Source organism: Bacillus rossius, chromosome 1 (assembly GCF_032445375.1).
Source record: "Bacillus rossius redtenbacheri isolate Brsri chromosome 1, Brsri_v3, whole genome shotgun sequence".
Classification (NCBI taxonomy): Eukaryota; Metazoa; Arthropoda; class Insecta; order Phasmatodea; family Bacillidae; genus Bacillus; species Bacillus rossius.
In genome coordinates, this window is record NC_086330.1 from 79,855,718 (window position 1) to 79,880,127 (window position 24,410).

Sequence of the window (24,410 nt, forward strand, 5' to 3'; positions counted from 1 at the left end):
ATGTGGCCGCTGCTGCTGCTGCTGCTCGCGGGCGCCGGCGCCGAGCCCCGGGTGTTCCGGGTGCCCCTGGACGCGCAGGGCCGCGCCAGCCTGTCCTGGCTGCTGGACCCCGGCTCGCGCAGCCTCCAGGCCGAGGTGCACGCGCGCGACCTGCCCGCCGCCGCCTGGTTCGCCGTCGGCTTCTCCGACCACGGCGAGGCGTGGCCCGCCGACTACTGCGTGCTGTGGACCGACTGGAGGGGCCACACGCACCTGCAGGTAGGCCCTCCGAGCACCAGGGACGTCGTGTGTGCGTTCTGTCCAAGCAACGGACAGGTCATTTGAAAAAGCGGAAAAGTCACTTTTTGGAGGGATGCCATGCGTATGTTCTATCCAATCTGCGGAGAAGTCACCCTTACATTCTCTTACACGACATGAAGGCACCCGAATGCAGACATTTCTCAGAGTGTTTGGGCCGCACGGGTACGTCCAACAGTTTGGTCTAGTATAGTCAGGATTCCTGGCGGGTGCGGAACAATATTCCCCGGGTTCAATTTCCGGCTGGGGTGGGGATTATTTTCACTCGTGAAACCGGATGATTTGATGTCCCTCGCCTCCATGCAGCGGGAAGGCATTGGCGATGTCACAGGAAAAAAAAAAAAAAACATTTTGACATGCAAACTTTAGGTGGAGATGCTGCCTCCAACGACTAGACAACGTGAATGTTACTTTCTTCAACCAATATTTTGCTAGCGGTGCCTACAGGCCGAGGATGTGGTAACAAAGAGTTATGATTGAACTTATCTCTTGGAAAAAAACATTTGAAAAATTTTGGACATTATACAACGAAACTTCAGGTCCTGGCCTTTTTTTGAAAACAAACAAACGGGCAGCCTTATCAGCTCAGTGTTGAGTGTTTCAAGTTTGCGCGCGCAGCAACTTGGCGCAACAGGAACCGCAGGTAGTTAACGAGTTCCATCTCTCTAGATTTTTTTTCAAGTTGTACTTCTTTAGGCGCGTAAAAAAAAAAAATATGAGAATTAATTTTTACGTTGCGCGCACATAATGCAAAAAATTTTCACAGGATGAAAAAAAGCTGCATACAATATAAAAAAATATATATGTGCTTTTAAATCTTATACTTTAGTGATTTATGTTGAATACTGGTTCCATCCATTAATTTTTTTATTTATTGTGAATATTAGTGATAAAAATTGTGTTTATAGGTTTTTTCAAGTGTATATAAATAAGTGAGGTTATATTCCCGTATATTGCTATAATTTATTTGTTTATTAAATTATTACATTATTATTTAACAAATAATCAAAATCATAAATTCGAACAAACATTCAGCATACTTTTAGATTTTAATTATTAATTAAAAATTTTATCGATAATTTTACCAAATAAAATAATTGTGTTTGTATTAATATTGAATACTGAGTATTATTTATTTTTTATTAGTTTTAATTGATCTTTTACTAACCGTATTTGTAATATCACTCCAGTCTTTTTATTATTTTATTTCTATAAATTATTTGCATTCAAAATTAATTTTTTTTATCACGTCAAGTAAGTATATCTTCTAACGAGCTTACATAAGTACAACCACCCATCTGTTTCCTTTTAGTCCTGGTTTGGTCATTTCCTGTGTAAGTCGTTAAACTGGGGAGATAAAAATCCAACTTCGTCCTAACGACCGAAGTTTAAAAGTCACCGGACCAACTTCTGCTCAAGATTTGAGACGAGAACGAATCGATAAGTTATTTCTTATCCTGTAGCGTCACAAAAACTCATCTTTCTCGATATTAATTTTTCTGCAAGTTGTAAGCACAGTATTTGGCTAGCAGCTTGCAATTTATTTCGTGATTACCTCTCATATGACGTTAACATTCGGCAATTCACACATAGGCATAGCTGAATCGATTAAATAAAGTCTGTTCTTATAATTTGAAGAGAAATACTTGTAGCTGGTTTCAGTGTTTTATCGAAGGAAGTGACATGTTTACTAACTCGAATCAATAGTATACCTAGTATTTCATAAAATATTTTTAAAAATTTCTGTAATTATTTTAAAAATTAAAAGAATATATGTTTTGCTTTCAAACGCCGTTTAAATATTTAGGAAAGTGTTTTTTAAAAGTCTGGATTCATAATGTAAATTTACGAGTAACAATAAAAGTGATTCTGTTGTACTTACCTGCCAAAAGCTAACAGAAAACTATGTAAATTGGTCTCGTACACAAATATACTATTGTTTATCAACGGTTTGTTTTCCACGTACCGTAACAAATGTGGCTCATCTTACAGTTGATACCGGTGTGAACCTAAATAACGTAGTAAATATCTTCGAACTTAAATAATGTTAAATTTTAATTTGTTTGTAACTGAAACGAATAATGGATATTATTGACAAAATAAATTATCAAAGCGTCTGGTAACGTTCAATGACGTGTAATATAACATAGTTAAATTTTGGTTTTGTAAGGAGTTATATTTTTCTTTGATAGATGATTATAAAAACACTGTGCAAAATATGTAAGTATTATTTAATAATTTAGTAGCACCTTTGCCTATGAAATGGCTGGATAAGCACACATATTAAGTAATGCTAACGACAATTTGGATTTATTAATATTAATACACTTAAAATTTTTTGGCTCATGGCGACTTGAAATAATTAACTTATTAATTAATCCCGGAGACTTCATAGTTCAAAACAGTGAACAAGTATTTGATTTACAAAAACTCCTTAGCTATGCTCTGAGCCACAGCAAACTGCAAAATGTGATCAAATTCCTACTGAGAGATATGGTTGAATCTTTTGAAGTCGAATATTGTGGGTATTGATGTTCCTTAAGGATGTAGTACCTTAGATTATTTTGCTTGTAACGTTTAGTGTTTTACACATGCTTTTAAATAAATTCATAATATAACAATATCTTATTAGTTTGACTTTTTTTCTGTTCAACCAGTTCTAATTTAATAGTTTTTATAAACTTAAAGGCTAATTTCTATATCAGTCCCAACATGTGCTGAAAACATGAAATAATGTGTATACAGTTTACGAGTAGCCTTCATCTTAAAACTCTTTATTTTTGACATATAATTCATTAAATAAAAAAAACGTTTTCCCAAAAATATATAAACCTGATTTTGTCAGGCTACTTTTTGATAATTGATGGGAAGTTTAATGTTGCAGCCAGTAAGTGCGGTTTTTATTTACGCTCCGCAGGTTCTCTATTCGTTACCGTGTTACCGTGTTACCGTGTTACTTTGTCCACACGTGTGTAGTTGGTAGATGACTGCTGAGACCAAAGTTACGGATTGTAGGTGTAGTTGGATAACGGCAATCGTGTCGCACACGTGGCCTCACACGTCGTGTTGACTTTTCGTTTTGTCATCACTTTTACTAAAGAAATATTTCTAAAAATTTAACTGTATACCTGTCTTGTATTTGCGGTTCTGTCACAAAGGCGCAAATCTTCGTCATTTTCATTATTTGTGTTAATTTTTACATCGTTTATATTACACTCGTGAATATATGTTTAAAAAAATTGTGATGGAACTACAAATGCAGGAGAGGTAACGAGTTAAAATTAAAAAAATGCCCTTAAATAAAAGTAATGATAAGAAATGAATAAAATCACCGTGTCGTGTGAGACCGAGCCTACGCCGATGGTGTGCGTGGATTCGTGTCTAGACTCAGAGACCACAGACGTTGAGAGTCTGGTAAACGAACTGACTGAACTACGCAACAGCTGAGACAAAATATTGTCTGAATCGAAACATGTCACAACAATGTATGTAATAGAGACAGAATTCCTAGCGGATAATGCAAAAATAATAACACTGTTATTTTACACATATTTTTGTAGCGTGTTACTACTCCCAGTTATTTCAATGAAACAATTTTCATACAGAGATAAAATTCGGGGTTAAATATACTCCCGAAGCTCAGTGTTCTATTTTAAATACTGTTACTACCATCATTAAGTCGTATAGATGTTTTAAAGTTTTTTTTGTCGGTATAATTCAGACATAATATAGATATTGTTATATCGTACATGTAGTGAAAATCCGCTTACTGACTCACTCATCACGAATTCTCTGGAACTATACGACCTTCAGACTTGAAATTTGGCACGGATATTCCTCTGGCTACACAGGCATCTGCTAATAACGGATTTTACGAAAATCATCTTTCAACAAGTGTGTGTTGGGAAATTCGGTGGGTGACGCTCTCTCTGGAACCATAGATGTAAAACTTGAAACTTTGCAGGCATGTTCCTTATGCTCTATGACTAGGGACACCTGTATTTCGCGAATACATTTCGTGTCAAGGTATTTCACAAAATACTGTAGCTTTTTCTCCTGCGGTTATTGACTGAGGTCGGGGAGAGGTGTTGTCCCGCTCTTGACGGGGCCGATGAGAATGTGGTCACCGTACTGCTGCACCCTCACAATTTGCCTTGACTCTTAGAAAAAAGCTACAGTGTTTTGTGAAATACCTTGACGTGAAATGAAATCGCGAAATACAGGTGTCCCTATCTATGACCCAACCCACCTCCCTTCATTGGCTTGTTTTCATACAGTTCGACAACGTCTTTTAATAATTTCTTTGAATTCGACAAATGGTCGGTGGATCGAGACGAAGCAAATGCTGATGCCCGGAGCCCACGCGGCGAGGGCCGCTATGCACCGCAGAGGTTGGTGTGTGCGCAGGACGCGTGGGCGGGCGCGGACGGCCGACTGTCGGTGGACGCGCAGCAGGACTGCGGGTCCTTCCAGTTCGTGCGCCGCCGCAACGTCACCAAGTTCGCCTTCACGCGCGCCTTCGACACCTGCGACGACCGCGACTACATCATCGAGGTCAGTCCAGACCCTCCTTCTCCAAGGTCCGGCGACGAGGTGTCGTGTTTCTGCGAGCCACTCAAATACTTCACTTCACAGGACGAGACTGAATTCGACCAATAAACTCCGGGATATTCGCGAATTGCGAGGCATGAATTGAACGGGTGTCAGGCATGGGCGTAGATCCCGGACAGGGGGCCCAGGGCCCCTTGGAACTAAGAAGAGAGGGTCCTGCCTGTAGTTGCAAAAGCCTGACTGTGAAATGGGTTTGATGTCAAAACTATGTCTAATGGAAAACTTTCTGTATATTTTAAAGTTTTCTGCTTATAGCATGCGTAGGCCAAAACATGGGCAGTATAGGCCTACAGCATACGAGTACAGTGTCCAGAGATCACGCGTAGGTTATCCCCACGTGCAAGACTCTCGGGCCGCGCGGCCTCCGTGAGAATCCTACAGATATGCGCCCCTGGTATGTCCGGAAACGAAACCCTGCAAGATTACAGGCGCGAACAGCAGCGCACTGATCAGAATCGGGCGGGCTTCAGGGGACTCCTCCACTGGCTGAGAGGCCACCACCCGCGCCAGCAACCAGCTGTCCGGTGCACACGCAGTGGATGGCTGCGTGGGGTACGTTCACATGTTTGGCTTTGGGGCGATCAGGACAGTGCGTATACGGTGCTGCGATTTCATACTGGACAAGCAACAATAGCAAGGCAGACTTTACATTCACAGAGACGGCCGATGTGTTGTCGTTAAGAACAGGCGAAAATAATCGAAGGAGGAGCAGCGGGAATTTTCCAGAGCAGATGCGCACCTTCGTACCGCCCAGCCAGCGACTGTCCGGAAGCTGGGAGGTTCGCGCTGACTGGACGACCGCCAGCCCCTCGCCTGCTCGTCCTCTCGGCCGTGCAGCGGTCTCCTGAGGCCCGCCGGGCTGCAGTTCGCGTGCAGCTGTTCACTTCCCCTGCAGGGTGTCGTTTCCGAAGATACATATGTTCCTAAACAAAAATCGCTTGTTTTGGCATTACCCGGAACCCATCATATTTGTGCCCCACAGTTCTGCAGACATTCTGCATAGTCACCAGTTAAAAATACGTACATCCCAAGGCTGGTACACACTTTTGAATTAGAAAATGAGCTTTGTTTTTCAAATAATAGAGTAATTTTTTTTAAATATGGAACAATTCTAGTCTGGATATGTTTAAATCAATATAGCTCTACAATCACTGCGAAACTTGTTCACCGTCGCTTTATGAATACTTTGAAAAAATCACGGTTAACGCCCTATTTTCTACAAATATTTGTAAATGTGTTGTTGCTTTGGGTCTTAAGTCGTCTGTTGTTTTCAAATTATTATTTTGTCTATAGAATTCAGACTCATCCTGAAGGATTGAAAATTATTTTTCCATGCATATTTTGTCTACAAATATAGGCTACAAAGTATCCGATGTTCGTAAAAAAACATGCATAGGTATATTCATACTAAATATTTTTGCTCAACTAATTTAGTAATGGCCATATGCACTATAAGTACACGTTATTGTATTTGCACAGCTGCATAGCCTATGAAAAACAGTTTATATATTCTAATTTAAACAATTAATTTCATAAAAAAACAGTAATCAGTAAATTAATTCAACATGGTGAGTGCAGCGGAGCCTTGTGATAAAAGTGGGAAATTTTCAAATTAAAACAATTCTCCAGTGGAGGAAAACCGTGCCAACTTTCATTATAGATACATGCTTCTCCATACTGTTTCAAATGTTGCACCTCAAGTTCAATCTTAGAATGTTGTTTCGTGTTTGTTGTAAGATATCTTGTTAAAATGAATAGCGCCAAATATTTGTTGTCATTAATCATAATCTTATAGTTACGAGACGTTTTCGTTTAAAAAAAATAACCTTGCTACTACCGCACTGTTATTTCTAGGCGAATTTTAGCGGACTATTTTTGAAGTGAAACTTCATTACAGCTAGTGGGGCAAGTCGAGGCCCAGGGGACGCAGACTTTCGAGTGAGATCAGCCAAATATTAAAAAACAGATTCTCCAAGTTTTTAGAGAGCCGCAACATTTATTTCCTCTGTATCTACATGGAATTTTAAAACGATAAAAATAAACGAGATAACATCCAAATATTTTATTAACAAATTCAACATAGAGTGTTAAAAATAACAGCTACTTAGGAAAAAGAACACGAAAACGCAATATATATACATATATACACACACATATATGGTAGTAATTACTACAGCTCACTTATAAAATAAAAAAAACTATTTTTTTTAATAATTTAATTATTAAAATAAAAAAGCATCTACGCTTTGTAAAATTTATTACTTAGTTTGAACGGTGACTTTTCTTTCGAAAGCTTAGCTATATCTGGCAAGGAACTACTTATTTTAAATTTTAGGCATGATTTTAAGTTGTTGTTGGTTAATTTACTTCTTAATTTATTTTTTATTTGATTCATTGAAGCGAATGTTTGTTCACGTGAATAGGTAGAGCCGAATATTGTTGGAATAGCAAATGCTAATTTCTTGTTGAGTCATAGGTTTCAGGAAGACTATTCCTCGTATCAAATATGACTTTCTCTATTTTAGGCTTTGTTTTCCAGCGCAGTGAGTCGTAGAGCCGTAAAATCCTATTAAATGAGCCGCATGAGGCTCGCGAACCGCGGTCTGCCGACCCCATCGAGGTTCGCGACCCCATCGAAAAAGATGGCGCAGAGCGGAAGGGGGGGAATTGTTAATAGAATTGAGAAAGAGAAAAGTGGGAGACATTCTGCAAGTTTCTCGCCAACATGTTTGTATAAACTGCGAACCTCCCAAGTGAACGTTACTGTTTGGTTTAGAGCATTATTATAATGCAAAGTTTCGCTTCTAACGAGAACAGTTTGAAAACGAGGCCTTCAAACCTGACCTACCTGCCCGCACGTGGCGACGAGATATCACCATCGTGACGGGGGCATCTCCTTTATACCAGCCCCGGGGAGCCAGCCAGACCTGTCACTCACACGCGGTTCTTGAAAGCATTTTGTTTTCTCTGTGGCTCAGATTCCCCCAGGTCACGACTGATCTCCCCCCCCCTCCTCCTCCTCCTTCATCCTCGAGTCATCCTCAAAGAAGGCCACATCTCCGTTCTCAGATATTGCGCGCGGTTATGCAGCGCTGGTTTAATTATCTGCAGCCGAAAACAAGTCACCAGAATTTTACGCTAAGGTTGGAACTGGTTTCAAAGTTTTTTTTCCTTATTTTTACAATTTACGGACTTTTAAACGAACAGTTAACCTCAAATAAACGAAGAGTTCTTCGTAATTTCAGAAAACTGTATCTTCGTAGAAACTACTTTGGATTCCAAACTCCGAGTTAGGTGTTACGTTGTAAACAGGGTAAAACACATTCGGAAGAAGAAAAAAAGTTTTTTTTTTGTTGACGCAAACTTTTTTCAATGTTTTGTTAATATAATAAATATTATTATTGTTTATTAATGTTGAGTGAACTTAACACACGTAAACTCACGAAGATAACCGTAAGTTTTCAAAGATCCATATATAATTTATAACCAGCGTTCTTCGTAAAATTTAGTTGAAATTTTCTAACAGTGTCTGTGTGGGAATACATGTCCGGAAATGATAACTTTAATTAATTAATTCGATTAATTAATTAATTATTAACTAAAATAAGTAACTTTTTCCTAAATTACAACAAACTGAAATGAAATACCAAAGACCTAATCACACTTTACTGAGTCCACTATTTACTTCCTCTACTACAGTGTCCCTCTCCACTGTTAGTTCTTGCCACGCTTCCCGCCGCTACACCGTCCCCGATGCTCCGATATGCCCGTCTCTCGTCGTCCGCTATCGCTCGCCAATGGCTCACTCACCCTCTTCACCCCGCTACACTCTTGTACCGCCCATATCACCACCAGCCTCTCTCCCTTCACTTCGCTCCAGCTCATAGGTCGAGGCCGTAGCAAGGATTCTGTGAGGAGTGGGCCCAGTTCAACCGTTACTTATTTTTCATAAGTTTTTCCATTTTTTTTTAATTTTAAAAGAAAATCTATTGTCACACTTAAATCAAATCTCAGCGAAGATTAAACGTTTAGAACGAAAACCTTTACAAGCATAACTTTAAGCAATGCTATTGCTAGATGAAACTGGACATCTAATATTTTGCTTTTTATTTCATTGTTTGAATGCATTGTTCTTAAATCAATTGTTTAATGATTTCTTTAAAACAAGTCTTAAATGCACATATATTAATTTTATCAAATACATAATACACGCACATAAAGCTAGTATAAAATACATGCTTACAGTAACACTTGTGCCAGCCAGCATTAAATATAGACTACTTAGAAACACAATTCCTGTAGCTTCTGTGTACGAGACATGTCGGGCTATAATGGGGAGGAAATACATTATTGTAATTTACTATAATATTCTTAAGGTGAGGCCACACAGAAAGCTACGCTATGTTCGCGATGTTCGCTGTGTTCGCTGCGCCGGGTGGCCGCACAGGATAATCTAGTTCGCAATGTCGAAGAAACGCATGCCGTGAGATTCAAGTGATGATTCTGTGATGATAATATTCTGCTGGTTATCGCAATATGTAAACGTAAAAAAGTATTTGGTTCAGGAAGTTAATTCAAAAAGAAAATAAATTAAAGAATATCATCATTTGATTAAGCAGGTGCGTAAGGATAAAGCCAAATTTATGGATTATTTCAGAATAAATACAACTACGTTTGATAGCATTTGATTTATCATAAAGAATATAATTGAGTAGAAAAATCTAAATTACAGCGAAAGCATTTTAGCAGAAGAACGATTGACTATTTGTTTTAGGTCAGTAAACAATTATTTCATGACAATATCAACATTTAACGATTTATCGTCAATGAAATAAAAGTAAAATTAAGAACAATGGCAATTCTCACCATTATTTATCATTTCCTTAACACACAGCTTTAGTGAACCTCCTTTGAATCTAAATCCCAGACATTATCTCGCATATCTTGCTTTCTATATTCTTCTATCGATTTATTCCATGGACATGGATATTTTCGTACTTCTTCAATGAACTTTTCCATCGACATGATACTGTTACGGATTTTAAGTTGGGGAGAACTGGGTTTGTAAGGGATAGCCCAATTAAGTTTCATTACAGTTTTATTGATTACTAATATTTACATAAATAATAAATAATTGTACTTAAAAATGTCCGATCACAAATCACTGGGACTTAAAAAATGTTTATTCTCAAGGCATTCAATGTCTGTCAAGTTCCACAGTTCGCACTCCTCACTGGAGCCAGTTTCAACAGTGGTTCGCCCCTTACCTCGCACCTGTCCACACACACACACATACAGTCTCGCGCCACTCAGTCGCCGCACTCTCACGATCCAGTAGAACTCCGCGTCGCGCCACTCTCACCCTCTTCGCTATGTCGCACTTCCCTTCGCTCGGAACTCGGCACTCACGCGGCCCTCCGCCGAAACTCTCGCAAACAAATGGCTGCTATAAAGTATTTCTGTATTGATACACTAGGCTGTGTTGGCGTAAGGAGATTTCGGATACCCTATCTTTTCACGTAAAGTGTCTCACTGAATACGGCCTTGTAATCAAAGGATCCTTTGTTCATGGGCGTAGGTCCCGGGGGTAGAAGGGCACGGGGAGGGGGGGGGGCTGGAGACAAACAGCCCTTCTCCGAGGGAGCCCGCTTGTGTGTATTAACTGTAAAATGGGAATGATAAACGTTATCCAACAATCCCCCCCCCCCCCATTCCACCGTGCCTTTGGTTAACGCTGCTTCGGAAAAGGACACGTCCTTACTATCTTCAGTGTGTGTTGGATACCTACTGCATGTTTTCATGCTGGTTATACACGCTAAGGCTGTTACGTCATTGAGGCGTGGAGGATGAACAGATATCTCACCATATTTAACGATGACAGTGAACACTTGAAGAATGTATACGATTTTATGATTGGGCCATGTTAGTTTTAAAATGTTCGGAAAATATATCCAGCAATAAACATAGCAGAGTAGTAATGCCTAATCGCAGCCCACTAGTAAATTTTCACATAGAAACAGCCCATTTTATAATTATCATGCAATAACTGGAGAGAAGCGTGTACATGTTAAAATGAGTTTAACATCTCGCCGAAAGCTAGGTCATCTGTGGTGTTCGAACACGAACACCATATATTCAGGATACTAGAATAATAGAGATTCTGTTGTATATGATGGTATTTCAGCATTCGCTTAGAGTGATTTAGAGAAACCATTAATAACAGGAATCAAGATGGCCAGACAGGCTTTCTACCCTAGTCCTTAAGTGTGCGAGGTTACTGTCTTATGGCTGAAGTAATTGCTTGAAACTTGCTCTGATGAATTGATGACACCCCGTACTTCTAGCGGGTTCCCAGCTCATTACTGATACCGCGCCTGGTCGGTTTGGGCGTCTAGACCGCTAAGAGTTCGCTACGGATTCCGTGCCTTAAAAAAAATTCTACAACAGAATTTTTATTTTTCAACATAGTCTTCTTGTTAGTCTATAAACTTCTCCGAGCAATGCTCCCAACTCTTAAACCATTTCAAATAGTACTATAAGCCTTTCTCTGCAAAATAGTCGTTTACAAAGGCGATGGCCTCCTCATTCGACGAAAATCTCTGTCCTCCGAGCGCAACATTTAGCCTAGGAAACAAAAAAAAATGTAACTTGGTTTGATCCGATCAGTAAGGAGGGTGTGGTCAAGAAGTTCAAACCGCAAACCGCAACTCGTAGATTTTCGCCATGGAAACCACTGAGGTGTGAGACGGTGCACTGTCTTGGTGAAATAAATTTTTTCCTGCACATTTGGCCTTTTTCTGCACTTTATGCCTCCAGCTTGTCAAGTAATGATGCGTGGTAAGGGGAACCACACTTAACTTAGAAAGTCACAACTTAGAACTGGCATAACTTAGAAAACTTGGGAAAATCCACGTAACTTAGAAACACACAACTTAGAAAGATCATAACTTAGAAACACGCAACTTAAAAATACGCAACGCAGAACCACACAACTTAGAAACGTCATAACGTAGAAAGTCACAACTTAGAACTATCACAAGTTAGAAAAACACAAATTAGAACGATCATAACTTAGAAACACGTAACTTAGAAACACGCAACGCAGAACCACACAACTTAGAAACGTCATAACGTAGAAAGTCACAACTTAGAACTGTCATAACTTAGAAAATTCTAAGTTACGTATTTCTAAGTTGTGTGTTTCTAAGTTGTGTATTTCTAAGTTGTGTATTTCTAAGTTGTGTGTTTCTAAGTTATGACAGCACCCCCGTGGTAAGTTCCTGACATGGTTTTTCCTTTTTAAAGATAATCTATTAAGACAACTCCATGACTATCCCTGAAAACAGTCGTCATCACTTTCTCGGCCGAAGGAACCGTCTTTTCCTTTTTTGGAGCTGATTCCCTCTTCGCAGTCCACTGTTTTAACTGTGTTTTTGTTTCCGGAGAGTAAATGTGAATCCAAGTTTCATCCACAGTAATTAATTGGCACCAAAACTCTGATTTATTACGCCTAAACTGCGCCAACAAAGCATTAGAAATGTTCATTTAAAATTTATTTTTTAGTTCGAAGTGAGCAAACGTGGTACCTAACGCGCGGACAGCTTTCTCATTCCTAAATCTTGATTCAATATGTGACAAAAACGTTCATATGACATTTTCATAACCTCTGCTATCTCTATAGCCTTAATTTAACGGTTGTTTAGCACCATTAAGTGAACTTCAGCCATGTTATCTCAGTGTTTGCCGTATTTGACCGTCCCGAACATTCATTATCATCCAAGCTGGTATACGGCCACGTTTAAATTCAGCTGCCCAAAATTTCACCGTGAAGAGTCCCGTACACAGCGTTCGATTGTCTTTAATATTCGTAGGCTTAATGTCTTAAAAAAAAAAATCAATATTTAATATCAGCTCGATATTCACAAAAAAACATGCGCATCGACTCATGCAAACAATTGTTTTAAAAAAAACCGCTTGTCCAATATTGGCTTAAATAATATCAGAGAGTACATTCAATAGCTTGCGCAAACACATTATACAATTTTTTGTTGGCGAGTTCTGCCATCTTCATGTTGAGGTCGGAAACTTTCCAGACAACCCTCGTAGACAGCTACCAGTTCACCACAGACTCCTCTCTTTGACAGTAAGTTTGATCTTGTATAGAGCTACCAGCTCACTACAGACTCCTCGCTTTGACAGTTTGATCTTGTAGAGAGCTACCAGCTCACTATAGACTCTTCGCCTGGTCAGTTTGTGTTTGTAGACAGCTACCAGCTCATTACAGAGCGACAGTTTGTGTTTGTAGACAGCTACCAGCTCGCTACAGAGCGACAGTCTGTGCTTGCGGACAGCCACAGCTCGTGTGCCGGCAGGACGGCACGACGCACGTGGTGTGGGCCTGGGGACGCGGGCCCTTGTACCGGCTGGCGGGAGTCCACGTGGCGGACGCCTCCTCGCGAGGCATGCAGCGCGCGCAGCTGCTGAAGACCACTGCGCCGGCGGCGAGCCTGCCCGAGGGCACCTTCGGGCACGAGGTGGTGGCGCAGAGCGTGCACGTGCCCGCCGACGAGACCACGTACTGGTGCCACGTGCACCGCCTGCCCGACAGCCTCGCGGTCAAGCACCACGTGGTGCAGGTGAGCCGTGCCTCGGCCATACGGGCAGTGGGTCCCCCAACTATTTCATCCCATAACTAGAGACCGGAAAAATTCGCGAATTCATTTCGCGATAGGCTAAAATACAAATAGTTATACCTCAGTGCCGCCTCTGCTATTGGCTCACAACTCACCTGGACGACTCTGGGCCAATGAGAAACACCTGACCAAAGCTTTATCAAATCACAGGCCGCTACATTGGGACACCTTCACAAGACAGCGGCCAATGAGTGGGTGACATTTGACCGAGTGTACGTAGAACTATGGAGTTCATCCTAGAGGTCATTGAACCGGCGAATTTTTCCGGTCCCTACCCATAACTTTTCTTGAATTAAAAAAATTACTGGAATTATAATTTGAAAACAAACTATTTTCTGATATTGACATTTGAAGCCTTTTCAATACTTATGCTACCATTAAATATCAGATAAATCCTTTTTTTGGATAATTATTTTTATGACATCAGAAATGCGTTAAAATACTATCATTTTAAGGGGATTATTTCTGAATTAGCCACTTAACTGGTAGGTTTTCCATCACACCTCCAAAAATCCTTCCGTTCATCCGCTTCCTCCCCAGAATTCTAAGCTGGGTTCGCCAATGACCCCAGGCAAGCTTAGCACCTGCAAACTGATTCACGTATTTACTTAGTTAGGTACGCCGAAAGTTAAAAAAAAAAATCGATTCGGATTTAAATGGAAATATTTGTGCCCTGTTTGAAGAACTATTTTTTAACCTTCTCACGAGAATGAAAAATTGTCAGGGATCTTGTAACTTATAAAGATGCAATACGTATTTTAATTTCTGTCAATACAAAAATACCACTTTAGTAGTATATAAATGCAGCTCCAGGGGACAGAATTCAGGCAGTGGTGCTGTGGTGCCGGCCGCCATCAAAAAGTGAAACGTCACGGCGGCCATATTGGACGACCTTGACTGTTACCGTGACCATTTCATTCAAAATTGCTGAAGTTCGCCAAAGACTCAGAAATTCTAGTTTTTAGGAAAAAAAAATGTCAAAAAATTCAATAATCAAAAATTTCGTAATTTGAAGGAAAAATTCCTTTTTAGAGTGAAATTTTCCTATTTTTTTCCTTAAAAAATCCAAAATGGCCAATTTTCCTCAGAGACTTACGTAATTCTCCTTGCTGAGGGATAAATTCCTAAAAATTGCTCAAACTCAAGCCTCTTAGTCATGGTCCTGACCTTAAACACCAACTTGAAAATCTCCAAATTTGGATCAAAAAATTCCAAAAAATATAATTTCTCTTATTTCCAATATTTAATTACTTATACAACATATACTAGTTAACCCGAAACTAGCTCTAAACCCCTGCCTGAGGGTCGAGACCCGTGTGTAATGCCTGCGCAGTTCGAGGCGACCATACAGGCGGGCAACGAGGGCCTGGTGCACCACATGGAGGTGTTCCACTGCGAGGCGCCGCCCTCGGAGGTGGTACCCGAGTACCGGGGGCCCTGCTTCGCCCCAAGCAGGCCCGCCGCCACCCAGGTGTGCAAGAGGGTGCTGGCGGCCTGGGCCATGGGCGCGCCGCCCTTCGTCTACCCCGAGGTGGGTCCCCGCACAACCTCGCAGCACAACCTCCCCACAGCGGGAGTTGTGTACTGAGCAGCTGGACACACAAATATCGTTCGAACAGTCTGACATTCGAGCAGTTCGAACAGTCTGACATTCGAATAGTTCGAACAGTCTGACATTCGAGCAGTTCGAACAGTCTGACATTCGAGCAGTTCGAACAGTCTGACATTCGAGCAGTTCGAACAGTCTGACATTCGAGCAGTTCGAACAGCCTGACATTCGAATAGTTAGAACAGTCCGACATTCGAATAGTTAGAACAGTCTGAATTTCTAGCATTTGGCAGTCGAGTATTTCAAACAATTTTGACGTTCGAGCAGTTCGAACAGTCTGGCAGTCGAGCAGTTCGAACAGTTCTGGCATTTAAGCTGTTCGAACTGTCTGGCAGTTGAACTTCTCAAATACAGCTGTCACTAACAGTTCAAACAATTTTGAACTCGAACAGTTCGAACAGTCAGACACGCGACCATTTGGATTCAGTCGGTTTCCGGTTTAATAGGGAGGAATAGCCTCCGTTTTTGCTCTCTCTTATTATTGGTCAATGAAGGATTTAAATTTACAAAACGACCTCAGTGTGGAGTATTGCTACCCTTCCTTTCAGCTTTGAATATATATACTGTATAGAAGTCGCGAGTGGATAGGATTTACTCTACGTTTTTCAGAAGCGTATGATGAGCAGCTTGGGAACTTCACCGCTGCAGTGCGCTGCCGTAACGCCCTGTATCGTCTTAGTTGTTATTTACACGTTAGAGCGCAGCACTGTCGCCCGCTGTCATTCCCCGCTCCCCCCACCCATCATTCACTGCAGCTCAAGGTCGTTCAACGGGAGGGGGAAGGGGTGTTTGAAGAGTTCGACACTTGTCCGCTAGGGACCACCACAAGTCGATGCCCTAGAGATGGTGGCGATTGCGGTGGTGAATTAACCAACTACCTCAGAACCGTATTAGAAATTTTAACCTGGGCTGGCGACTTCTATACAGTATATATATTCAAAGCTTTCAGTTAGCATATTATATGCTTATCTTTCATGCTTGTTTTGTATTACCAGTTGTATGAAAGTTTGGGTAATGTAACTTAATATCTCATTTACATTCTTCACATTACATAAATTAACCTTGAATAAATATATATATTCTCAATCTTTTTATTGATTGAAAATTTTGAATAACTTTCTGACCAACGCAGTAAAGAATATTACCATTTACAGCAGTTAATGTCGACGTGACAAAATGAACATTGGCATTGGGTGGTTGTTTCAGGAAGCTGGGTTGCCAATCGGCGGTCCTGACTTCAACCCCTATGTGATGCTAGAGATTCATTACAACAACCCAGAAAAGAAATCAGGTTAGTAGAGCAAATGTCTGTAAATACAATATAAGGTGCCAATTTCATTTAGTTCCAAGTAATTTAAGAAATACTATGAGTCGAAATTTCAAATTATTATATTTGATCAACTATACTTTTATTTCGCCCAAATAATATTAAAAGTAGTATGGATTTAGTTTCTTGTACAAATATTATATGTAAATTTTTAGGTCTGTGTTCTTGGTAGTTTCACTTTATTATAAATTTTTTACTTCACTCCTACTCGTACCAAAACTATTATTTTTGCTCATAAACTTACACTATCGTTCGTTTTTTATTTTCATGACGCTATCAGTTCTTCCACATATTACCTACGTTACATAGTTCCCTCCGTTTCTCCGTTAAAATCTGTTATCATTTGCAAACTTCAGTGACGTCATACTTAATATCAATCCCCTACATTTTTCCGACCATAAATACACACATACTGCTTAGCGGTATCGAGTTGTATACTTTACCCAAATTTATATTATAACGACGTGCAGTGTGATTGCTAAATCCCATGATAGCGATAAATAACCATCGCTAATAATAACAATTATTTTAATTTGTTATTACTGGCCTAAACGTCGCTCGGTCATGTAACGGCACCTTCAAGACTATAGCGTGCTCCGAACTATTTGCTTATGAACTGAAGCTAGACGCGCTTTGTCGACCTCTGCGCCTGGCCAAGCCGCCATTTGCATTTGTGCGAAGCTTGCTGGTACTTCTAGCGCGGTATCGCCTATCACCTCTAAGCACAAGGCTGTGGACTGACGCGCAGACTACTCGTCGCGCATAAAACAACTACAGCGGCAACCTTAAAATTACATGGGGGAGAACTGAAGATGAAAATTTAATGCAAATCCTTTCAAGAAGTGCTTTCAAGAACCTATACCGGATTTTTGATCCAGGTGGGCGGGAGCCTAAAGCCGTGTGTGCGTGTGTGTGTGTGCACAGACTGGGTGGACAGCTCCGGCGTGCGGCTGCACATTTCTCCGCGTCTGAGAGCCTTCGACGGCGGCGTCCTGGAACTGGGGCTGGAGTATTCCGACAAGATGGCGGTGCCGCCCGGCCAGCGGGACTTCCCCCTCAGCGGCTACTGCATCTCCGAGTGCACTGCCGTGGTCAGTGTCCGACACTCGCCCTCGCTTCATCGCTCACTCGCCCTCCCTTCATCGCTCACTCCCGTGGAAGCCGTATTTCCCTTTCCTGGCACCTGCTTGAACCTCAAGTGCTCGGCGGCCCTTGTTTGACCGCCAGGCAGCAGACCGGACAGTCGTTTGACCTACAGTTAGGTATACTTACATATCAATTAACTTCCTGCCTGCTACCCATATTTTTTTTTTACGAGATACAATCCACGTATTTTTTTTTATCGGCTGCTACCAAGACGAAGCATTTCCCCCCTCCTCCCCATTTTAAAATGTTTGTTATTGCCGAAAACCAGAAAATTTTGCGCGTTCATTGCATTACAAGATGTGAAGTTTTAATGTTTTAAATTTCTAACAACGCTTCGATAGGAATGTAATGCTACCTTACAAATGATGTTTCATTTTAATGTATTCTGTTTTAATGGCCTTATAGACAGTTACATTTCTCACAGCTCATACTTAACTATTTTGAATATAAAGCATAATTTTAATTAGGTCCTGTAAGCGTAATTAGTGCACACACACAGATAGAGTACAGATAACCAATAATTGATGAGTGTGTACGGGAATGTGAGCTGTCAGGATGCGCTGAAATATTAAGTAATGACTTAGTTGCTTTTGAATACATTTAGAGTACACGGATATTAAAAACCTTATGAAGACTAGAAAATTTTCAATACTAACACGGAATTCCAAGTCTAAACTTATCGTTACTGTCTTTCTTTTGCTAATACATGGACTGGACTCAAAAATTTTGTAAGTTAAATTAAGTAGTGTGATAGATCCATCTTTGATCTGACATACTTTATAGAACATTTGTGATGAAAGATTACTAGTTTGTGCGAGTTAGTTATATTGGGCTGGGATCACTATGAGAGAGCAAAAGTCCATGAGTTAAATGAATCCCTGCGCATCGAGCTGGTGCCCAAGTGTAACCCAGCAGGTGTGCTCCCGTGCATGACCGCGTGACGTCACGCAGGGGATCCCGCCCGAGGGCATCGTGGTGTTCGGGTCGCAGCTGCACACGCACCTGACCGGCTCGCGCGTGTTCACGCGTCACTTCCGGGACGGCACGGAGCTGCCCGAGCTGAACCGCGACGACCACTACAGCACGCACTTCCAGGAGATACGCCTGCTCAAGAGGCCGGTGCGTGTTCTGCCGGTGAGTCGCCGTCCACGGCTAGTGTCACATAGCCTAGCTAGTAGGAAGAAACACTTTAAAAAAAATCATGGCTTGCGGTATTTTGATAATCTTTAGTGTCAGTTTGACGTCGTTATCGATTGAATATCTAGTTGGTGTGCATTTATCGTTAACATCTTGACATCTAGCCGCCTTGCCGAGATGGTGTGGTGATGATGTGGGCACCGACTAGCATTGCGTAGAGACTCTGGGCTGCCAGGTGTCACGTCACCTGTGGCTGCAAAGCGGTTAGCGGAGACACTGGTAAAATTACCCCAGGGTGTTTAAGCCCCCCAGGATGCTTTAAAAAAACCACAATAAAAGACCTCTTACACTGAATGCAACTTTAATATCGGAACTCGCATAAACATGTCCAGTCCCGGCGATGGCGACAAGGACACTGCCTTCACTCGGGACGGTCTCAGCCACCAGGTGCCCCTTCCCGAGAAGAGACCCCGCGCACCTAATCGATTGTCGCGCGGGCGACAATCGACTCCGTTGTGGCGTCCGTCCGCTCGCCGCACTTCGTTGCACTCTCGTGCACTATGTTCGTGGTTCACTTATAAGTAGAGACCGGAAAATTTCGCGAATTCATTTCGCGATAGGCTAAAAGTCAAATAATTGTACCTCAGGGGCTGTCTCTGCTATTGGCTCACGACTCACCTGGATGACTTGGGGCCAATGAGAAACACTCAACCAAAGCTGTATCGAATCACAGGCTGCTACGTTGGGACGTCTCACAAGACAGCAGCCAATGAGTGGGTGACATTTGACCGTTTGTACGTAGAACAATGGAGTTCATCCGACAGGTCACTGAACACGCGAATTTTTCCGGTCCCTACTTATAAGTGCACACGCCCCGGGAGGTGAAGACCGGCCATAACGGCCTGTGCGATCAGATGGAGCACTAAAGATTGTCGTCAATCTGAGTCACAGCCAGCAGTATCGACATGATTATAAGATATCGAGTTGTTACATCAGATAATGACAGGAGACACCTCGTGATATGCGCAGTACTCGTTACTCTCGACAGCTGAGTTGTGCACGAGGAATTGCCGGTCCGCAGGGTGACGCCCTGGTCACCACGTGCTGGTACCGCACCCAGGACAGAAGCAACGTGACCCTGGGAGGGTTCTCCATCAGCGAGGAGATGTGCGTCAACTACGTGCACTACTTCCCCAAGGTCGACCTGGAGGTCTGCAAGAGCTCCATCAGCGACCAGGCGCTGCAGACATACTTCCGGTTCCTGCGCGAGTAAGTCGTCCTTGCTGTGAGGACCCTGTCAAGCGTTTGCGTAATGTTTAATTCAACAAAGTTCTTCAAACACTATTTTTTTTTCGATGAAGTAAAATTATTTAATTGAAATAACTTTAGGTAACACTCTTATTCCCCCCCCCCCAAAAAAAAACAAAAAAACAAATGGATACGTGGAGGAATAATGTGGTTTTTAAAGGCTTATTATTAATCTACAAGTCAGTTGCCTTGTTGTATTATCCTAAACACCGCCGTTTTCGCGAGGAACTAAAATTACATTTATAACGAATTAGCCTACTTAGATTCCTGGCAAGTGTGGATCACTCTACACACTCATTTGAAACAGTTGCCTAAAATAAAGAGCACGGATTGTTAGGTGATTTACACGCAAATGAAGATATTGTGAGGAAATAATAGTAAGAAAGTAAAAATAATAAAAATAATAAAGTTGAGATTTGAGTTCACAAGTGACAACGGGGATGACACGATTGCGTGCGTGTAACTCGTAATACTCATAGAGAACTGTGGTTAATGGATGTGAAAGCTATGTTGTCTATTCTCTTTGTGAATCCGATTATGATTGTTGAAAACGAGTAACTGTTAATATTTCCCTGTTAGATAAACTTCTTAGGAACCAATAGGAAAAAAATCTTGGAAGCCTTCGCTAGTTTCGTTGGCTTATAATATCGATGCAGTGATTATGACCAATTATATACAACTTAAAGCGCATAAACGGAATACTGAAAAACCACACGTGTCATCAAACACCACAAGATAAAAATGCAGACACACCCTTTTTTTTTTTGTGGAAATATCTTGTCATAAACAAACTTGTTAATCAAAGAATATTTTGGTATAGGTACCACATTTCATAAAAATTTAACATGTAAGTGTAAAATGAATGCATTCCAATTCTGGAAGTCACAACACCACAAGACACAGCCGCTGGAAAAGATGTCCCATTTACCGCCGGAATACATGACATTTATCATGAGCAGTAGTAATTTAATTATGTTGAAGTAAATGCGGGCAGTTGTTAAAAGACTTACATACTCAAAATGCAATTTTCAGTGTATAATTGTTTATATGTCGTATATACGTTTTCACTAACTTTTACGTGATCTATCTGCAGCCTGATTTTGTTTATCGAATTCAGGCTCACTCTGTGTATATACGCATATAATAAATGTTTTTCATGAGGCCATTATCGTATATGGCCGGGTTTTTGTTGATCTATTTAGAGAGACAAATAATTCCAGTCTTTAAATGGCAAATGGGTTAATTTTGAGTAACTGTAAGTTTTGTATCACCTTTTTTTGTGGCTCGTAAACCAACAAAGACTAATTGGTATGACCGAATCATGATGTGCAGTCTGTTCTTTCCGCTAGGCAGAGCCCAAAGACAATTCCAATAATATAAGACATAGGTGCAGCTCTGGTGCAGCAGTGGACACTCGTGGCAGAGCATCTGAAGGACGAGTGTCTGCGTGGCCTGGGGGTGTGCTGCAGGTGGGAGGGCCAGCCCACCTCGCCCCAGCAGGGGGTGTCGGACAACTACCGCGCCGTGCAGTGGACGCCGATGCGCGCGCACGTCTTGTCCGAGGTGTACCGGGAGTCGCCGCTGTCCATGCAGTGCAACCAGTCCTCGGGAGAGCGCTTCCCCGGCTACTGGGAGAACCTGCCGCACACCCCCGAGCTGCGCCCCTTGCCGCCGCCCCCCAGGCGGTGCGCCGCCCCCGAGCTGCGCTAGGACCTCGTCCGCCTCTTGCACCATCCGGCGATAGGCTGGAATCCAAATGCTTTTTAACTTCTGGCTGCTTCAGTGATTCGACCACAGGTTGTCTGAAGGACTCTGAACCAATTAAATAACCTCAACGGAAGAATTAACGAATCACACACATCCCAGTTAACAGGTGTCACCAGTCATTAGCCAACGAGCAGGTGTAATTTTCCAGAATACATGGAGAATCACGGAGTCTATCTCAGAGGTCATTGAAACAGATAATTTTTCCGGTCTCTGCCGATGATAAAACATCAGCCATCGGTTCTTTCTTTGGAATCGACACATCTGTTTCTGAAGAAAACATCGATTCGCCCCCTTTCCCTTCATACAACAGTTTCTCATAATAATTGGTAAATACCTGCTTTGTGGCGTTATTATTTGAAGACTGTTCAAAATGTATATTTTATACATTTGATTAACATTTTAATTTGATTATGTATCTTTGACACAAATAATAAAATAAAGAAAATACATTTGACCCAATTTAAAGCGATCCCAATAGAAGGTGGAATTTGGCAGCAGCCTTTGAACGAAAGACATTGGCTTATGAACAGTGGCGGATCCAGAAATTTATTTTTCGGGAGGAAATCTAAAAAAATAGTAAACTTATATTATATTATTACGTCAACAAGACGTTTGGAAAGTTACATTATCATTCTCAACATACACCACTTCTTGTGTGGTCTGTAGTTCCGGTTGTTGTAACAAGTTTTGAGGATCTCTCCTTCTATTTGATAACCCAGCCTTTATGCCTAATAGGATTTTAAGGCTGGGGTCTCCATGGGCATGGATGCGGATACGCCGCATACGCAACCAGGAGGGCGTTAGAGCCGTTAGCTATACACAGTGGCTGAGGCTACCCATCCCAGCTTATGCACCACCTCCAGCCCCCTACCCCACTCAGCTTACCAGCAAGTTGGATGCTCCCTTAGCCCTCTGGAGTTGTCATCACTTCTGGCGCCTACCCCAGTCTCCCGCATCACACTGGGACTCCTCAATCACCCAGCGAACCCGCGGTCCGGTGGAGGCCTACCCAACCTCTTCCAGCTGACCAGGCTGGTAACCGGAGCTGTTCTCGTCGCTCATCACGTCAGCACGTCATAGGGCTAGGGAACGCTGATACCTACCCCTAAAGCACTAGGTTGTTGTAACAGTCATCTCTCATCAACCCATATAACGAACTACCTTAATTGAGAACTCGCATGTATATATATATATCCATATCCTATCCCTTCTCTTGTGTCCGCCACTGCTTATGTATGCACAAGTATGTGGAGCCTAGTGCCACAAAGTAAACGAGAATGTGGCAGGTCTCTAGTAATTTGTTTACGGATGGCTGGAACCTAAGATAACCTCATCTGTAAATTGTACTCACCAATTATTAACAACCCTAATGCTCAGAGATAAGAAGAGAATGAACTGGTATCGAATTGTTGATGCTGCTGAATAAAGTAAAAAAAATAAAACAACATACTTTGTGTTCTTAGTAAAGCATGCTTACCACAAGTAAAAAACTAATTCTCAGGTTTTGAATAACCTTTTGGACCATCACTAGCTGGAAGCATCTTCTTAGGCAGTGACGGGTTTTTAAGCATTCATTTCAGGGAAGCGAAGCAATTTTTTTTTACATAAGAACTAAAACTGAGGAAATACTACTTGCATCATAATTACACCAGTCATTTTAATCACGTAAGATGCAGTTGTCAATACACCTCTTACATATATATATTACTATTTTTCGATTGAAGGAAGATGATTACCTGAGATATATTATGTTCTCTTGGAGCAGAATTGACACATCTAGCAGACTGGTGGAGTAGCGGCGAAACATTTCGACCCAATGAATTGTATAAGTTTCCTGATGGATTACTCAGGTTGTAACTTCAAGAGAGCAGCTTGCACCTGCATTTTATTGCTGGCTGTGTCTTAGAGGCTGGCGGTCCACCCCTCTACTCCCGAGGCCCGCGCCGACCTGCAGAGTGGTTCCCATGCCAGCCAGTCACGGCGCTCTGTGGGCGTGGCGATGTGCCTACTTCAAACCCTACAAGCAGACACCCACGCATTTCACAGATACATGTGACGGCAGACTGTTGCCATTGTTGACTCACTGCAGCAGCTACTTGCTGTCTGTCACTGGCCTCTGCCTCGAAGAGAGGTCTTTCTTCCATCGGGCCGGGTCACACGCGGTTCTCATACTACTGGTTATTAAATCATATAAGGCTATTCAGAATCCCACTGTAATTTACGATACTATTAATATCAAAGTTTAGGTTTATTAAACTAAGCTTATGATAAGTAATGTGCTATGATTGAGTGCGGCAGAAACACAATCTAGTATAGTCGCACGTTAGAAAAAACCACGTGTGTGACTTGAAAATTCTAAGTTTTGAATTACATCATTTAGAAACATCACAACTTGAAGGTTTTAATTCAAGTTCTAACATAAAATAGAAAAAAAAATATTAAGGCTGTACATTAGAAACGCTCCAACTTGAAAATATCACAAACTAGAAACTCACAACATAAAAAGTTCAAAATT

At 41.6% G+C, this 24,410-nt stretch overlaps 1 protein-coding gene across 1 annotated transcript; it reads left to right on the plus strand.

Annotated features, from left to right (window-relative positions):
• Positions 1-23,342, plus strand: LOC134530734 (tyramine beta-hydroxylase). Its single transcript, XM_063365897.1, has 9 exons — positions 1-258; positions 4,705-4,851; positions 13,281-13,544; positions 14,935-15,132; positions 16,417-16,501; positions 17,462-17,628; positions 18,635-18,817; positions 19,902-20,089; positions 21,598-23,342. The coding sequence occupies exons 1-9, from the start codon at positions 1-3 to the stop codon at positions 21,836-21,838; spliced, it is 1,731 nt and encodes a 576-aa protein (XP_063221967.1). The 3' UTR covers positions 21,839-23,342.
• Positions 23,343-24,410: the final 1,068 nt, after the last annotated feature.